We start from the raw sequence: 17411 nt of genomic DNA on the forward strand, positions 1-17411 counted from the left end.
TGAAATAATTTATTGAAAAGTTATACTAACTGAATTCAATCACAATGAATCGTTCCATACATACAAAAACCAAACAAGTTCACTGTACGATTAATCAATGTGAAAATTATGAATACCACAATCCGCCGCTACTTGTTTAAAAGTATCCTATGCACTGTTAGGAAGTCTCAAACCACAATCCCAAGTGAAAGAATAAACATAGAGAATTATTAAGTAAAATTCCCTGTGGTCTAAAATACTATCTCTAAATCTACTCAAAGTTAGACTGACTAAATATCATCCCTCTATATTCTAATGTAAGGTACAAAGACCCCGTTTACCAATGTGATGGCATGAGTTTATCAAATGTCCTAATCCGAACAGCGTGTACCCATTGGTTTCCAGAAACCCTTTCACCTCGCATGTTCATTTAAACGCAAATGGGCATCAACCTAGAAAGCGGACTGAAGAGCTATCTAGCATCCGCCGTTACCATAGTAAGAACTTCGTTAACGTACAGCATACCGAGTTATTCATCACAGAAGGCAGACTAATAACATCCGTCTGAACTCTCAAGTAAATTATAGATGTCACGCTTTCCTAAATAACAGCATGAGTTTACCCGTAATTACAACCAAAACGGCGTGTACGTGTTGATTACTGAGAATACCTCCTTAGCCTCGGGTTATTTTATATGCAATGATGCAGGAGCCTAGAAAGTGGACTGAACATAAATCTGGTGCCCATCATTAAAGAAATTCAACTCTTCTATAACATAAATTATTTAATGTTCCGAAAGTAAACGAAACAATACCATACAGAAGACAATGTTGTTAATTGATATGTTAGAAGATGTATGTGCAAATTAAATCAATAGAACACATAACTAACATTCTAAAGTAATCAACGAAGAAAACTTCAATAGCGTAGCTAAACCAGTCAATGCAATGGAAACTTAAGGTATATAAAACCTAAAAAAAAAACAATATGTAGATCCAGTCATTCATTCAGAATATAGGTTGTCCCCCCTATATGGAAGCAGCATGTGTAGGGCCCCTATATAATTCGATATTATTTAAAACATACATGTTTACAAACAGTAATCCAAGGACCAAATAGTAATAGCATCATCATAGGAGTCAATGCTCCTTAGTTACAGCGCACAATGCCCCCCCACTGTAGTCCTTAGCCCAAATATCATTCAGTCTCCCCAAAAAATTTCCATCTCATGATTGGATATTGAGACTGAGAACGGTTGAGGAGGGTTTAAACACTAAAGGCATTCCCTTCTCCTGAGTCGCAGTTCCCTGTTGCTCCCGCAAGGGGTCTTATGGTATTTGCTCCAGACCAAAGAATTGAAAATTCTTGGTCTGTCCTTGTGCTGGGCATTGTCTCATGTGTAAAGCAATGGAGTACCTGGCATCATCCTGTCTTAAAGCCCTATAATGTTCACTAATTCTTAATTTCAAAGCTCTAATTGTACGCCCCACATACATTCGATTACAAATATTCGCATAAACCATACATTTGCTATTGCAAGTAATATTTGAATGAATCTGAAATTCATCTCCAACAGTATTGTTAAATGAACAAGTTCCAGTTTTTGCCCATCTGCACACACTGCAGTGCCCGCATTTATAGAAACCTTTGTTCTTCATTGTTAAGCAGTTATTGGGAGAATTGATCCTAGGGTAACTAGGACAAAGAACATTCTTTAAACTTCTACCCTTACAATATGTAAGGCACAAACAATCAGAAATATATTTGCTTAAGCTTTTGTCCCCGTGTAACAAATGCCAGTGTTTGTTAATACATTTAAGTAAGTCACTTGACGCTTGTGTATAATCTACTATACATCTTTTTGTTTCATTTTTAACTCTTAGAAAGTATTTAAGTTTCTTTCCTACCCATTTTCATGACCTTGTTCCGGGCCTTATTGATTGATGCTCATAACCCCGTTAGGCAAAATGTCCACTCATGTCTTCTGTACATTGTAGGAAGTCCCCATCCTTTACTTTATTAAACATGAATATTTTGCTGTTGCTTTTACAAGTTGCACATTTCTGGTCTATACTGCCAGAACAGTTTTTGATTAATTCTTTTGCTTACAAGCTGATAGGAAAAGGGGGTGGGTCCACTTTGAATTCAGTCCTATGTTAAGCAGCCATTAAAAAAAAAAAAAAAAAGTGAGTGTTTCCTGTCCATCCAAATATGTTCCTGGAGCCCTTGTCTATAGAATTCCAATTCAGGGCTAGAGCATAACATGACACCGTAAACCAATGGTCTCAAGGTGGCCAGATCACCACTCCTTTTCAGTGCCAGATCAAAATGTACAGGAATGAATTGGGTGCTCTGAGGTATAGTATTGATCTTATGAAATGTTTTTCTCTGGCTATGAGCGAAGTTGGAGTCCTACTTCCATCCCCAGCCCTGTACAAGGCAACTGACTAAACAGCAGCCTTGTACATTTCAAAGACGGAGAAACTGCCCTCTGGGAGGCAGCCCTATGCATTTTCACAATAGCTGATGTGTGGTATGTGGCAGCCTTGCGGGGACCATGACAGGGAATTGCTAATCAGAGTAGTTGACCGCCTCCAAAACTATGTCCCCAAGTATTACTTTTTTACAGAATGATTTATGCAAGCTTATGGTCATGAATTTTGTTTTCTGTTAATCTGGAATTTGTTTAGCAGATTCTTAATACCAGCTGGGGTTCTCGATAAAAGCAGGGTGTTGTCAGCAAATAACCTTTGAATGGGGATACCACCAATTTTTGGGGGCATAATGGATACAATCAGGTGTTTAAATGTGTCATTTATGTACATTGAAAACTTCATTGTTGCAAGAATACATCCTTGACGCGCCCCTTGTAACAGTCGTTCTGTTTGGTCCCCATCATTGCCCCACCAAACTGAGCATCATTCATCTCATGGAGCCTCGTTAAAATTTCTACTAAGGCTGATGAGGCCTCCATAGACCTGAGGCAGCCATTCTTGCCCTGGGGACCAGATCAAATGCTTCTCTTGGGTCTATGAAGACTACATAAAATTGTTCCTTCTGGATGGAAATGTATTAACAAAAAATCAACATAAGCCTAAAAACGTGTTCTGTTGTACCAACTTTGAATCAAAGCTCAGCCTGGAATGGAGATGAGATATTTTGGTCTAGGGCCCACTGCTGGATTTTGCTAGGATCTGGTCACAGAACACCTTTTGAAGGATGTTGATTAGGCTAATAGGTTTGTAATTGCTAGGATTGAATCTTGTACCCGGTTTACGAATTGGAATTATTACAGCCCCTCTCCATGAACCCGTAAAAGGAGCAACTAACAATGGCATTTGACAAGGTATTAAAGTATGGGGCACAGATCGATTCAAGTTTCCCAGGGTAAGATCCAGACCTGGTTCTTTTGCTGGCTTTAGGGACACCATTGGCTCTCTGGTGTTGCTTAAGTTAAAGAACTCCATGCAAGGTGCTTCAGAACTACTACTGTCAAATGTGTACTCATCTATGCTACATGTCATCTGGTCAGAGGGGGTGTTGAATAAAGGTCGGTTAAGTGCTGAACTCATGTGTGCTGTTGAATATGAGATGTAGGAGTACGAGCTTTCAGACTGCCATGGGCCATTATATTAAAAAATGAGTACATCTAGCTTCATGGACGACTCAAGTCCTGCCAATTTTTATCTCGGCTCCTTTTGCTCAATTTGACTATACCTTTACAGTAACATATTGTGTGTGGCGAATCTGAAGTTTAAGTATCTTATAGCACTAAACAGGCACGCTTTGGCCTGTCTGCATTCTTTGGTGAACAAAGGAGACGGTTTGGGGGCATCTTTTTTCGTCTCTTTCGCACCGGCCTCGAAGAGATGTTTCACTGAGTCAAAAAGCTGACAGTCTGTCTGTAGTTGAAATGCTAGTTGTGTGAGGCAAGATTGTTTTTGACCATTTACGGACCCTCCTTGTATTCCAAATAATGTCCCCATAAACACTGATCGGTGGAGTAGCAACAAATAACCTTTCAATGCGAAGTGGAGAGGGTTACGGTCACTTTCGGTTCTAGTGGTTATTTGGAAATCCACTTAACAGTTCCATGAATTTAGGGTCAACATTATATAATTTCTGCTTTTCAAACATCCCCAGAGTGTATATGCTCTTCCTGTATCGTATCTGACCTACCATTGCATGCGCACAGCCCGTGAGCGATGGTAAATAACGCTAGTTGCGTGGTTACAGCTGAACAAGTTGTGTGATGGTTGTGGGGCACATTAAATTCAGGAATTTCCCCACTCTGCAAATATTTACTTTCTGGTAATCTTGAAAAATAAATAACATTGCATTCTAAGCTACCTGCCAAGAAATGAAAAGCAACAAAATAAGTGTATGCAATTGTTAGATGCAAGGAGGTGGAAGTTATTTAGCATTCTTAACTTGTTATTTCCATCTTTTAGCAACACGGGATGAAGTATTCCATCAAAGTTTACAATCACAACCAAGGCAACTCCCTTAGTCCAATCAACAGAGGCATGAAGCAACCCGCTGGTAACAGAGGATTCTACCAGTATAACCACAACAGCTGGAGAAGAAAAAAACATACACGAGAAAGCTTGCCTATCAGTCTCAGCAGATAATGACTCGTCGTCTTCCTCCTTTGATTTTACTGACTGAAACTACAACGCTTGTCGATTGAATGGGGGGATGATGGTCTCAGACCAGGATTTGGCTTTTCACTTTGGGGACATTGCCATACTCTGCAGAAGCTGAGACGTTGCATGTTTTTCTGTGGTGGTCAGGTCCGTTTGACAAGAAATAGTTGTGCATATCTGTGAAGCCTTATTAAATGTGGAAGCTTTTTTCTTCCCGTGATTATTTTGTGCTGAAGCATCTCTTGCAACCAGGCCGCAGAAATGATGCTCTGCCATTTGTTTGTTGTAGATGCGCCTATTTCTTTTAATACTTTCTTTAATGCAAGCAGGTGAAAATTCGGTTCCTGGGCTTATTTTGTGCAACGTATCGAGCCCAGAGTTCATTAGGATTTTGCTGCCCACATGTTTCATAATTTTATTTTGTACTTTGTTCTGTAAATATTGAAAATATTTGTGCAATAACATTTTATTTAATTTCATACGGTCACCTAAGTTATATTCATGGGGCGGAGGGAAGTAATTTTGTTTACAGATCCTTTCCAAGGTTACATCGTATAAGTTGGGTTCACAGGTTTATCAGCAGGCGAAGTTTCTGAACTATTTTGTAAGCATTGCAAGGATATTTTTAGTTTTACAATGAAGATTTATTGGTTCACTTTGTAAGGGCTTGTTTTGTTAGTTTTACGTGACTTTGTAAGCTCCAAATAATTCTAACTTGTATGCATTTACCATGCGATGTTATTCTGGCATCCGTCACCTGTCATTCTCCATTTATGGCTTTTAATTTTTCCTATTCCTTTTAATCTACACAACTGATCCAGCATTTCAAGTGCTTTAATGAAACTTCATAAAGGTGAGAAAGGGAGCTGTGATGAGTAGGGTTTTTGCACTATAATGTTGTGAACCAAGAAAGTCTTCAGTTTTAGTAACCTGCGTGATAGGGTCCTAACACTTTTTGAAAGGGACCCAGTTTAAAGAATGCTAAGAAAGGAATTATGTTGATTCCATTGTGGAATCTGTATAGCAGTATGCATTCGTTCTGTTAAGAGCAAATATATACATATATATATATATATATATAGTACTTGAGCTGCTGTATGCATTATAAGAAGCATCTTTTAATGTATTGCAGAAGAGCACATTGTGTTGCGCACAGTCTGCGTGGCTGGCACTTAATGTACAGATGCATACAGGTATACTATGCAAGTGTATTTTGCCATGACAACCACTGTTTTATTGCCTTTTCTTGAACGACATAAATTACACCCTATCTAGCCCTAACTTTTAAAAAGTACCGCAGTTGTCCTAGGAGCTAGAAAGAGTGTACTGCAACTAGCTTCCTGTTTTTAAAATTGTGTGGTCTTTGCGTGGATTCACGCTGCTAGTTAGATGGATGGTTGCAGTCCATAAGTGGAGAGTTGAGTTGAATGCATATTACCATGACATCCTAATGATGTACTGAAGTGGGCGTTTTAACTGGCAAGCTGTAATGAACTAATGATGGGCATCTAGCATGATTAAACTTTATAATATCTACACTATGCCTCATGCAGGAATAGCTCAGTCATTTATAGGTTGCATTCAAATGCAGTTTTTTTATATGCGTGCTAGGTAATATTAACATTCCAAATTAGCACATATTTTATCTGCAGTACTTGATCTGGATTTATCATACTTACAATGTTAAACCAGTGTTAAAGTGCGGATAAACAGATCTTATACCAATTTTTACACATTAGCAATAGACTATACAAAGGTACATTAGGGAGAACACTACAAAAGGCTTTTAGTGTCTAAAGTAGTGCGCATTTTAGAACTAGGTTTATAGGACATGCATCATGTTCCATGTCAGTCATGGTAAACCAAATCAATTGGCCCGACTACCACTGTGGTTTTGTGCTACAGGTCATAAAATATCATGTGTATGTTTTGTTTGGGACAACAGTATGGGGCTAAAATCAGACATATTTTTATGTAAAGTTTTTCTATTCTTTAATTTTTAATAAACTTTGAAGACCACTTGCTATTTCCTTGAAGCAGTCTTTAATTTTGATTGTAATTTCTTCCTTCAGCAATTGGATGTTCTTTGGGGATAGATCGGTAAGACACTTAGTTTGGATGAGGGTACCCTACTAAGTTAATTTATTTTCACCAGATCTGCAGTCTTAGAACCAAACACATTGGAGCCAATCTTCTTTCTGCAATAGAATTGTCGTTAGTCATAATCAGTGTCCTTTGTGTGATCCATAGTGTGTGTATAGATATATATAGATATATATATAATATATGTGTGTGTGTGTTCAGAAGGATACTTGTACCCACATATTTCTCACCTTAGGAGTATTCCATGGGCACCAAGCCAGATCTGGAAACTATTCAACACAGTGCTCCCATGCAGTGCTAGGTGTTGTTGTGCAGCTCCACTTAGCTTTGTTTCTATCCCAGAGGTGCATATACGGGAAACCCCTAAGCATTGATATGAGTTTCTTAAAACCAGGAAAGGACCCAATGTTGGTATCTGCCTATTGACCGATTTATTTGCTATAAATGGAAATGAAAGTCTTTAGTAGTGTCCTGGCGGCCTGCCTGCTCCCCCCCAGATGCCCACTAAGATACACCTGGTCCAGCTGGGGTTCATCCAGAGGCTGAATACATTGCATAAGCTGAGGCGATTGGCCCACATCTACCATGCCCCACAACTACTAACTGAAGATTGCACCCTAGCACTTCTAGGCATTGATCAGGCATTTGATTCCCTAAATTTGGAATGCCTGTGGCACATACTTCAGAAGATCGGTTTGGGTCCCGGATTCATCTGATGGGTCCGCCTAGTCTGTGCAGATTCGCCTGCCCGGGTACGTACAGGGGTGAGTGGTTTCTGGACCCTTTGGACTGAGTAGGGGCACCAGGCATGGCTCCCCACTCCTTCTTGCCCTAGCAATAGAGCCATTGGTGGCGACCTTGAGGTAAGCACTGGACCCATGGGGCATTACGTTGGGAGTGACTACTCATGTGGCCGCCTTCTATGCCAAAGTCCTTGTATACCTACGGCAGCCAGCGTGCTCTGGAATTCGATGAGATCTGCGGACTGAGGGTCAGCACCCAAAAGTCTAGCCTGTTCCCACTGGGCAGACTAAGGAAAGTTTCTCCTGAGAACCTCACTAGAGCAGAGATCCCCTGGAAACCATGGGAGTCCACTACCTTGGGGTGCACTATAGACACACTGCTCTGACCTACCTTGATAGGAATATTGGTCGGGTGGTTGAAGGGGTAAACTCAACTCGTTTTTGGGGTACCTTATCACTATAATAGGTAAAATTGCCATAGCGAAGATAATTCTTCACCACTGTCTCTACGCACTGCAGAGCATACTAAGATCCAGCACAGCAACTTTTGTACTCTTGACAGTTTGTGGACCTGCTCTCTGGGGTCCCCGGTGTAAACAGGTCAGACTGGCTACCTTAAAAAGAAGATGGGAGTGGGGGGTGCTGAGGTTCCCCATCTGAAACTTTAATACATGCCAACCCAGCTACAACATGCTATCCACTGGCTTGACCCACAGGACAGTTAGGAAAAGATTACTTTGAGGTATGCATGGAGGGGGAGCCGTTGGTCCTGCTGATGGGATGTGGAGTCCCCTCTCTTACCCCCACATCCTTTGGTGACAGATATGTGGGAGGGAGTGGTTTGGCAGATTCACATGGCACTCTGTATGCCCCGCAAAAGCTCTGGGTGGTGCAAACCTTTTTGAAAATAGCAGACTCCATGTCATTCCAGAGATGGAAGGATGGAGGATGCAAAACTATGGGTGACCTATACACACTGAGCAACGCTTTATCACCAGGAATGGGGATACAACCTTGTTCTCCTTAGGAGGGCCAGTAACTTCAATGTATGGCTATTTCAAGTACAGTGCAAGAGCTATAACTCTACTTCCCTAAGGAACCAACTAGCTCCCATGCCCTGGTAACCATGTTAAACATGGCAGGGGGATGCAGAATGATCCCCCTACTTACCTGGTGTACTTCGTATTGATCTCCTGGAGCTGGTGCAGGAGATAGAACAAGACATTCAACCGATACTGTTGGGCCTGCTCCCACCACCTGCTAAGAAGCACCTAAGCAGAAAGCTTGTCCTTATTAGGCTAGTCCTGACACAGACACATAGCTAATGCATGGCTTAAGCCAGTGCCCCCCTACCCATGAGGCCTGGATGAAAGATGTTGTGGGCAAGTGCTGAGGAGGTAAGAATGTGCCATTTTCACAAGGACGACCGACTAAGATTTGTGAGCTCGGTCAACTGATATCTGATTTATAGGTCAAAGGACACCCTCTCCCCTCCCCCAGGAACAAGGAGATGATTACGTGGCCAATATGAGGGGAGGCCCAGGTGGAATACACAAGTCTTGCAGTGACGGGACAGCGCGTATCTGCTCTTTGAATCCTCCAGAACAGACAATCTGATGGCCATCATAATAACCAGACCAAGAGGGGTTGGGAAGTTTGTGTTAGGTGTTTTGTGGATTTGTTTAGTAACATGTCTGTAGCCATGGACTATTCAGAGTCCTGATCCTAATGCTCTGACCCCATGTGGTGTCTTGGGAAATGCTCTAGGATTCTACAACCCCCCCCTAATAATCCTACCAGGTAGACGCAGGCGGCATCCCAGACTTTAATTTAATGATCGGTCTTTGCACATGACTGACAATTTTTCTTTGTATCCTATGGCCAATGATGCGGTCATGCATAAAATTCGATAATATTTTAACAAAACAAAAATCATAACATTACATTAGTGGCCACCTATGCAAGATAATCAATTGTGATCACCAGTGTATCAGGCAGGGTTCCTAGCATTAATGTAAAATAGGCTTTATTAATTTGGAATTTCTCTGCATGGATAATACAAGAGCCACAACTGCACTGCATCAAGTTAGTAATAGGGTTCCAAAGCTGCATGATTTATCGCTCCAATATCGACTTTAAATATAACAAATCTGTAAAGCACACATGCACCCCGACATTTTTTTGGGTCTGAAATAACAATGTTTATTACTGAAGGTGAACTGAATTGTTGAATTGGATATTTAATGTCTTATTCGCCAAACATTTTATGAGTCCTAAAAATATTCACGTTTGTCTTGAATACAAGCTTTTCAATTTAGTTGTAGAACTATTGCTTCAACCAAGCAAACACTTATTTAGTAGTCTGGACTGAACAGAGAAGAGCTACTTACAGTAGTGGAAGAGCTACCAGTAGCTGTTGGTGAAGCCTTGTTTAAGGCTTGCTTTTGCCCAGATTTTAGGCTTTTGGCATGCCCCACAGACTGATGCTGGGCAAACACAATTTTCATATGCAGCATTGTACTCCTGAGTTTGGTGATCCAACCTTTCTCCAGCTAGGTGAACGGTAATTCATTCCCCATGACCGTTCATCATAAGGAGTCAAAAAGGAATTGAGGTATTACAAAAAAACATTCTCTTCAGCTAGCTTAACCTTGAGGTTGTTCAGCATGATTTGCCTTCAAGGCGGATATATGCATGCCCTTTCGGACTAGACAAAGATCTTGCTGGCAGCCCTGGTAGAATTTACAAGCCTCCTTTGTTCTGGCCCTTCAAGGTGGTTTGGATGCAGCCAAATGTTTCACCTAGATTGTTTGGGGAGAACAGTCATCACAAATGCAGCACTCCGTTGCCATGATTGTATGCGATTCACAGAATTTTCATATGTGCAGGCATCCCTTAAGGATATGCTTTTCGATGGATCCTAACTATTTGCAGCGGTTTCAGTCTTGGAACACTTTGGAAAGTTTGGCCACTGTGTTCTTTGGTCCTCAATACCCACCAGATAGTTCCCTCATCAGTGTGGCCCTTTCAAGACCCTGCCAGAGGTTTGACATACAGGCAACGCTAGGCACCCACCACTGTTGTTCCACTCCTTTTATAGCCAGTGATCAGTTCAAAACACACAGGTCACTTTGGGTATTGACCTCCCCACATTCCTCCCTATGGCATTAGCTGCCAAATCTCTAATTTACCCTTAGCGGCACACAACCACCATGTGGTGGGGCAGGATAGTATTTTCTCCCAAGGCGGCAAAGCATCACATGTGACAGATTGGTCTCTCAGATCCTTCTGAGTGGCTATACCCTTGTTTTTTTTTTTTTTTTTTTTTTTTTACTGCCTCGCTGCAGCTTCCTCCCACATTAGAATACTCTTGGCAAAACACCTATCCAACTTACTGCAAGAAGTGCATTCTCTAATTTCCGAAGGGGCCATAAAGAGTCTCGCTGACCCGGATGTAGGGGAGGATAATTACACCTGCTTTTTAGGGTGGAGCCTGCGTTGCATGCGTATTGCAGAGACACACTTATGTATTTAGAAAAGGGCTCGGAGCCCTGTCAACTTCACGTCAGTGTTTTTTATTGGTTTGTTGGCTTCCCTAATAAAATCTGCCTGCTTTCATTAGTCGAAGGCACCCATATGTCATGCCTTTTCCGGTGGCAAGCCCTCCTCGAGCGCAGCGACCAAGTACAGAAAACATGCGAGGCTCTCTGTTTTCCATCGGGCTCGTGGACTTTTTTTCTCTAATTTACGAGCGCGATCTCGCTTGGCAGAAGTCGAGCTCTTTACATACTTGATTTCACTTTCTCGGGTTATGTACATAAATGCACTTTTGCCCGATTGGTGAAAAGTCTAGTTAAGAGTTTACAACTCGATCAGCTCTAACATGAGCAAGACTCGTTGCATTGTAAATGCTTTTTTTTATTATCCTCAATGAGTATAGAGGCCTTAGGCCTATTTTAGACCTTTGGTCTGTTTCACCATTTAAATGCCTGCCTGCAGATGGACAGTTTCAGAATGCTTATGCTGGCCCAGGTTCCGTCTTCCCTGCATCCAGGTGACTTGATAGCCTTGGACATATAGGATGCATATTTTATCTGCCCATCTATAGGACATTGCCTCTTTTGCTCTTTTGACATAGTACCTGCTAAACAGGTACCCAGTGCCAGATCTTTTCCCCAAAACTGCAGTCGCTTTTCCTATTGGCAAACCCTTTAGTTGCCACTAAGTCCATAGTAAATGGTACCCTTAGTACCTAGGGCATGGGGCACTAAAAGCCCCTGAGGGCAGCAGCACTGACTGTGCTATCCTCAAGGACCCTCATCAACTGAACACTGTGCTGCCATTGAGGACTTCGTGTCTTGGTGCAGAGATAAAAAGAAAACATGACATGGCCCACATCCTGTGTGCTATGTCCTCTACCACTCCATGCAATATATGTAAGTCACCCATCTGGCAGGCTTTACAGCCCTAAGGCAGGGTGCATTATGCAACGTGTGGGCACATCTGCATGAGCAGCTATGCCCCTGTTATGTCTGTCGATGCTCAGACATAGTAAGTGTAGGAAAGTACCATCTTTTTGGCATGGTTGCCTATCAGTATGCTTAGACTGATTTCACTGAGATCATGCTATCCGTGACCCCGTTGATTGTGCTCTCTCCCTCCAAATTTAGTTATCTTGGACCTTGGTGCACTCCACAATTGGCATACTGGTGTTCCCTTACAAGTCTGTTGTATATGGTACTTAGGTATCCAGGGCATTCGAACACCAGGGGACCCCATGGGCAGCAGCATATATTATGGCACCCATGGAAGCCCATGCAAAACATGTCTGCAAGCCTGCCATTGCAGCCTGTGTGAAAAGGTGCATGCACTATTTCACCACAGGTCACATTACACCAGGTAACTAAGTCACCCCTACGGTAGGCCCTTGGTCACCTCTGCATAAGCAGAGGTGCACCTACAAACTCCAGTTGCAATGCGCTGGACTTCATAAGTGTGGGGGAGCTGTTTTACCTTTGCACTGGCCACAGGTCACTTACTTATGGTCCAGCTACATAAGGGGAACTTTCCAAGCCACCGGTATGATTTGAAAGGCACATTTGGTGCCCTCCTTACATAAACTGGTTTGCAACAGCCCATGGACCCCCGGTCCCTACTCTGGCATGGAACTGGACAAAGGAAAGGGGAGTGACCACTCCCCTGTCCATCACCACCCCAGGGGTGATTCCTAGAGCTGCTCCAGGTGGCCACTCAATTCTGCCATCTTGAAACCAAGATATGCAGAGGCTGCTGGGAGCATCTGAGTGTTTGGGACAGGCAGGTGACGTTGATGACTTCCTCGGACGGGTGGTTACCGTGCAGAGTGATCAAACCTGCTTTTAGGGCTATTAGGGACTCCCTTGTGGGTGTGTCCTCAGATTCGACATGTACGACTCCTCCAGGACTCCTCTGCATTGTTTAGTTCTGCCACTGAGCTCGTAACAGGACGCTTCAGGAATCAACAGCACTGCAATTCCCAGACCACTTTGCCTTGCAACATGGTTTCCTGGCTCCTTCCAGCAACTGCAACATTTCCCTGGCTGTGCATCCTCTAGGGTCAGCAAGATTGCAGCTGCGCCAAGAAGTAAGAAGGAATCTCCCTTGGTGTGAAGGAGTCACTCCCCCTGCATCTAGAGGCACCTGCAGCAACAAGCCCTTGCCTCGCCTTGCAGGACTGTACCTCCGTGCACTGCAACTCATGCAGCAATCCAAGGCTTGTCTCCTGTTTCAAGGGATCTTCAGGCACTGAGTAGCCCCTGGCCCCAACACTTCATCCTTGCAAGGACAGTCTCACCTCTGCTGCTCCAGTGAAGTGGGACTTCTCTCCAGGTGTGCTAATTGGGCCTCACTACAACTAACTGTGCCTGCTGCCAGTGAATTACCTGTGGGGGCTGCGACGGCTTCTACTGGCTCGCCAGACTGCTGAGGGTTAGCCCAGACTCCCCTACAAGGGTTGAGTCCCTAGGACCTTGCTGGTCCTCTTCAGCCTTGCAGCTGTTCGTTTACCTTCTCTTGTGTTTCCCAAGGCTTGTTGGTGGTTCTCCTAACCACTGACCATCTGTGACTGACATGGAGCATCCTCTACACTGCTCCAAGGACTCCTCTGCATTTCCTGGGCTCCACATTGTATCTTCCCCTGTCGTCACGGATCTTCATCCATGGAAGGGTGGGTAGTGGCTCCTGCCCCAACTGGACACACTATCATTGACTGGTCTGTCCCTGTCTTCTGCAGGTCCTCTTATTCCAGAATCAACCTTTGAGTTTCTCTGGTCTGGTCCTGTTCTTGCACAATCCACTTTCTAAGTCCTTGTTAGTCCTTGGAAAGACCAGGTACTTACCTCTGCTCTCCCGTTCGCTGGAGGTCACTAAGGTACTCACCTCTGTGGGTCCTGAGTTCTCCCAGCTCCCCTCGATTCCATACCCTTGGATGGGGGGGGGGGGGGGGGGAGTGGAGGGGGGGCTTTCACTTTGCATTCCACTATTTTAGTATATGGTTTGGCCCTCCCCTATACTGCAGACTCCACCCGAGACTCTGACTGAGATTCAGATGAGGACAGCCAGATGCTCTCTGCGGTGCAGTACGCAAGTACACCAGCCCCTTCCCATCAGAAACGAACTAAAAAATCACAGCAGGCATTGGGTATACCTCGGCTTTCTGGCCATGTTTCGACCCGAAAACAAGAGATTGTTGAGTGACCCTCTGGTTCGGCACTGAAAAAGGCCAAAACTTACTCCCACAAACAGACTGTAATGCCTGTTTTTCATTGAGTCGAAAGATGAAGGCTTCCACTTTGGAACCAAGACGTTTTCATACCACATCGGAGCCAAAACATCCACACTCCTCTTCAGAACTGAATAACTTCCTTACTAATCAGGCCACTTTTTCTGCCCGTATAAAGCATGCTGCCACCAAGCATTCGGAGCATTTATTAATTGGGAGCAAACCGGTTTCATCTTCCGAACACTAAGATGATGAAACAGACAGTAGACTGATTTTTTTTTTTTTTTTTTTAGGTCATGGACCAAAAACAAGAGGATTCAAATCCAGAAAGACTGGAAAGATTATTGCCTCTTCTCCAATTACAAAGAGAAAACTAGCATTCCAAGAAAGCTTGGAAAATGGCCCTTTACCGGCAAAGGTCTATAAACACCAAGAGAAGCCAAAGACTGTACAGCTTTCCCCACCACATTTGCCTTATCTTCCCTCTTCTCCACCACCTCATACTCCGCCGCCACCACCAACTTCACCCACACATTCTCATGATTCTTCACATGATTATATGGGCGATAGTATTTATCAAATGGATTCATGGGATATGTATGACTTTGACCCAATTCCATCTAATGATCCTGATTTGTATCTCACAAGACTGTCTCCACCTGAGAATACCACAGCCTATAATCAGGTCATTTCCAGAGCAGCCACGTATCATAATGTGCAGATGCACTCTGAGCCTATAGAAGGGAATTTTCTATTTAACACTTTGTTCAACTCTCAAACGATATCAATGTTTGCCAATGTTACTGGGTATATTAAAACATGCTGAATACTTTTTCAAAGAACATTCAAAGACCAGGGTATTAACACCTAGAATAGACCAATATAAAGCAGCACCATCTGATCAGTCTTTATTTCGCAGCAATTGCCACCAAATTCCATTGTGGTCAATGCAGCCAGGAAACAGCCAAATAGCCACTCAACAGGGGATGCTCCGCCCCCTGATAAAGCTGCAGAGTTGATGCAACAGGCAAAAGAGTAGCAACTCAGGCTGCAAATCAGTGGAGAATTGCTAACTCACAAGCTCTTTTTGCCAGGTATGATTAGGCCCATTGGGATGAGATGCAGGAGTTCCTTCAATACCTCCCAAAGGAACACCAAAAAAAAACACAGCAAGTAGTGGAAGGACAAGCCATTGCTAATAATCAGATCCAATCGGCACTAGACGCAGCTGATACTGCAGCTAGGGGAATCAACACTAGCATCACAATTAGAAGGCATGCTTGGTTGAGCTCCTCAGGCTTTGAGCCTGAAATACAACAGGCGGTCCTTAATATGCCTTTTAATAAACAACTTTTTGGACCTAAGGTGGACACAACCATTGACAAATTAAAAAAGGACTCAAACTGCAAAAGCTATGGGAGCCCTTTACACAACACCTGTTTGGGGCTCTTTGTAACCCTCGATTTAGAGGGTTTGAGCCGCAAACTTCAGAGGCCTCTACATCCCAACAAAAACAGGGTCAACATTATTATCCCAGGGGATCCTTCAGGGGCTCTTATAGAGGACACTTTCAGATCTAGAAGCAAATCTACTGCCACAAGAGGATCCACCTCATCAAATCAGTGACTTTCACTGCATCCCCACACAGCATACATCTCCTGTGGGAGGAAGACTGCAATATTTCCATCTTCATTTAACAAATTACAACAGATCAATGGGTGGGTATTGTAAGTTATCCGCAATGGTTATTGCCTAGAATTTATCGCCACATCACCAAACGTTCCTCCTCAATCACATAGGTTTTCTCTCAAGCACATTGCTCTGTTACTACAAGAAGTAGAATCTTTTCTACTCAAAGGTGCAATAGAAATGGTTCCCATCAGTCAACGAGGGACGAGTATATTCTCGATACTTCCTCATACCAAAAAAAGGATTGCTCACTCAAACCAATTCTCGATCTCAGACCTCTAAATCAATATATCCTTTCAGAGCATTTCCACATGATCACACTACAGGATGTCATTCCCTTGTTAAAAAAACAAGACTACATACCTGCATTACATCTAAAGGATGCTTACTTCCACATTCCTATACATCCAGCACACCGTAAGTACTTACTTTTGTAATAGCGGGCAAGCACTATCAATTCAAAGTAGTTGCCTTTGGAGTAACAGCACTAAGGGTATTCACAAAATGCCTAGCAGTAGTTGCGGCATACCTCAGACAGTACATACATGTCTTCCCATATCTGGATGACTGGTTAATAAAAGCCAGCACCATTTGAAACTGTCAACAGCACACAATACACAATAGATACCCTACACAAATTAGGGTTCACAATCACTTACCAGAAATCTCGCCTTCAGCCAGCACAAAACCCACCATATCTAGGAGCAATTATAAACACTCTGCATTAGCCTTCCCCAAATCCACAAAGGATTGAAGCCTTTCACACACTCATATCCCAATTACAAGTCAATTATACCTACACAGTAAGGTTTGTCATGAGTCTATTGGGAATGATATCATGCATGACAATATTGCCCAATGCACGTCTAAAAATGAGACCACTGCAACAGTGTCTCTTGCAACAATGGTCTCAGGCACAGGGTCATCTACTGCATCTAGTGGTGTTGGACTGCCAAACGTACAAATCTCTGCAATGGTGGAATCAATCCAACTTACCAAAAGGGCGGCCATTTCAAGACTATGTGCCACAGACCATTATCACCAAAGATACATCAATAACAGGTTGGGGAGCCCATCTCAACAATCTTACAATACAGGGTGGAATGGGACTCAGTCCAGCAAACTTACCACATAAACCACTTGGAATTGCTGGCAGTGTTCTTACGAAGCAAAGCATTCCAACCACAGATCATACACAAAACAGTCCTAATAAGGACAGAAAACCTGACAACAATGTTATCTACAAAACTAGGGGGGTTGGGGGGAACACACACTCATCCCCATTGTCCTTTCTAGCACAAACAATTTGAAAGTGGGCAATTCACAATCCCGTTCACCTGCTAGCTGAATAAATCCCATGGATGCACAACCAGCTAGCAGACCTCTTAAGCAGGACGCAGCAACAAAATTCATGAATGGGAGATTCACCCACAAGTAATTCAATAATACTTTCACATGTGAGGAACACCAAACATAGACCTTTTTGCAACA

At 43.1% G+C, this 17411-nt stretch overlaps 1 protein-coding gene across 2 annotated transcripts in view; it reads left to right on the top strand.

Annotated features, from left to right (window-relative positions):
* TENT4A (terminal nucleotidyltransferase 4A) overlaps positions 1-6647 on the top strand; it is a 298560-nt gene extending 291913 nt beyond the window's left edge. For both annotated transcript variants that reach the window (XM_069219701.1, XM_069219702.1), the window contains exon 13: positions 4431-6647. In XM_069219701.1, the coding sequence (XP_069075802.1) occupies positions 4431-4610 (180 nt within the window). In that variant the 3' untranslated portion in view covers positions 4611-6647. The remainder of the gene's footprint in view (positions 1-4430) is intronic.
* The last annotated feature ends 10764 nt before the right edge of the window (positions 6648-17411 follow it).

Source organism: Pleurodeles waltl, chromosome 2_2, assembly GCF_031143425.1.
Source record: "Pleurodeles waltl isolate 20211129_DDA chromosome 2_2, aPleWal1.hap1.20221129, whole genome shotgun sequence".
NCBI classification, from domain to species: Eukaryota; Metazoa; Chordata; class Amphibia; order Caudata; family Salamandridae; genus Pleurodeles; species Pleurodeles waltl.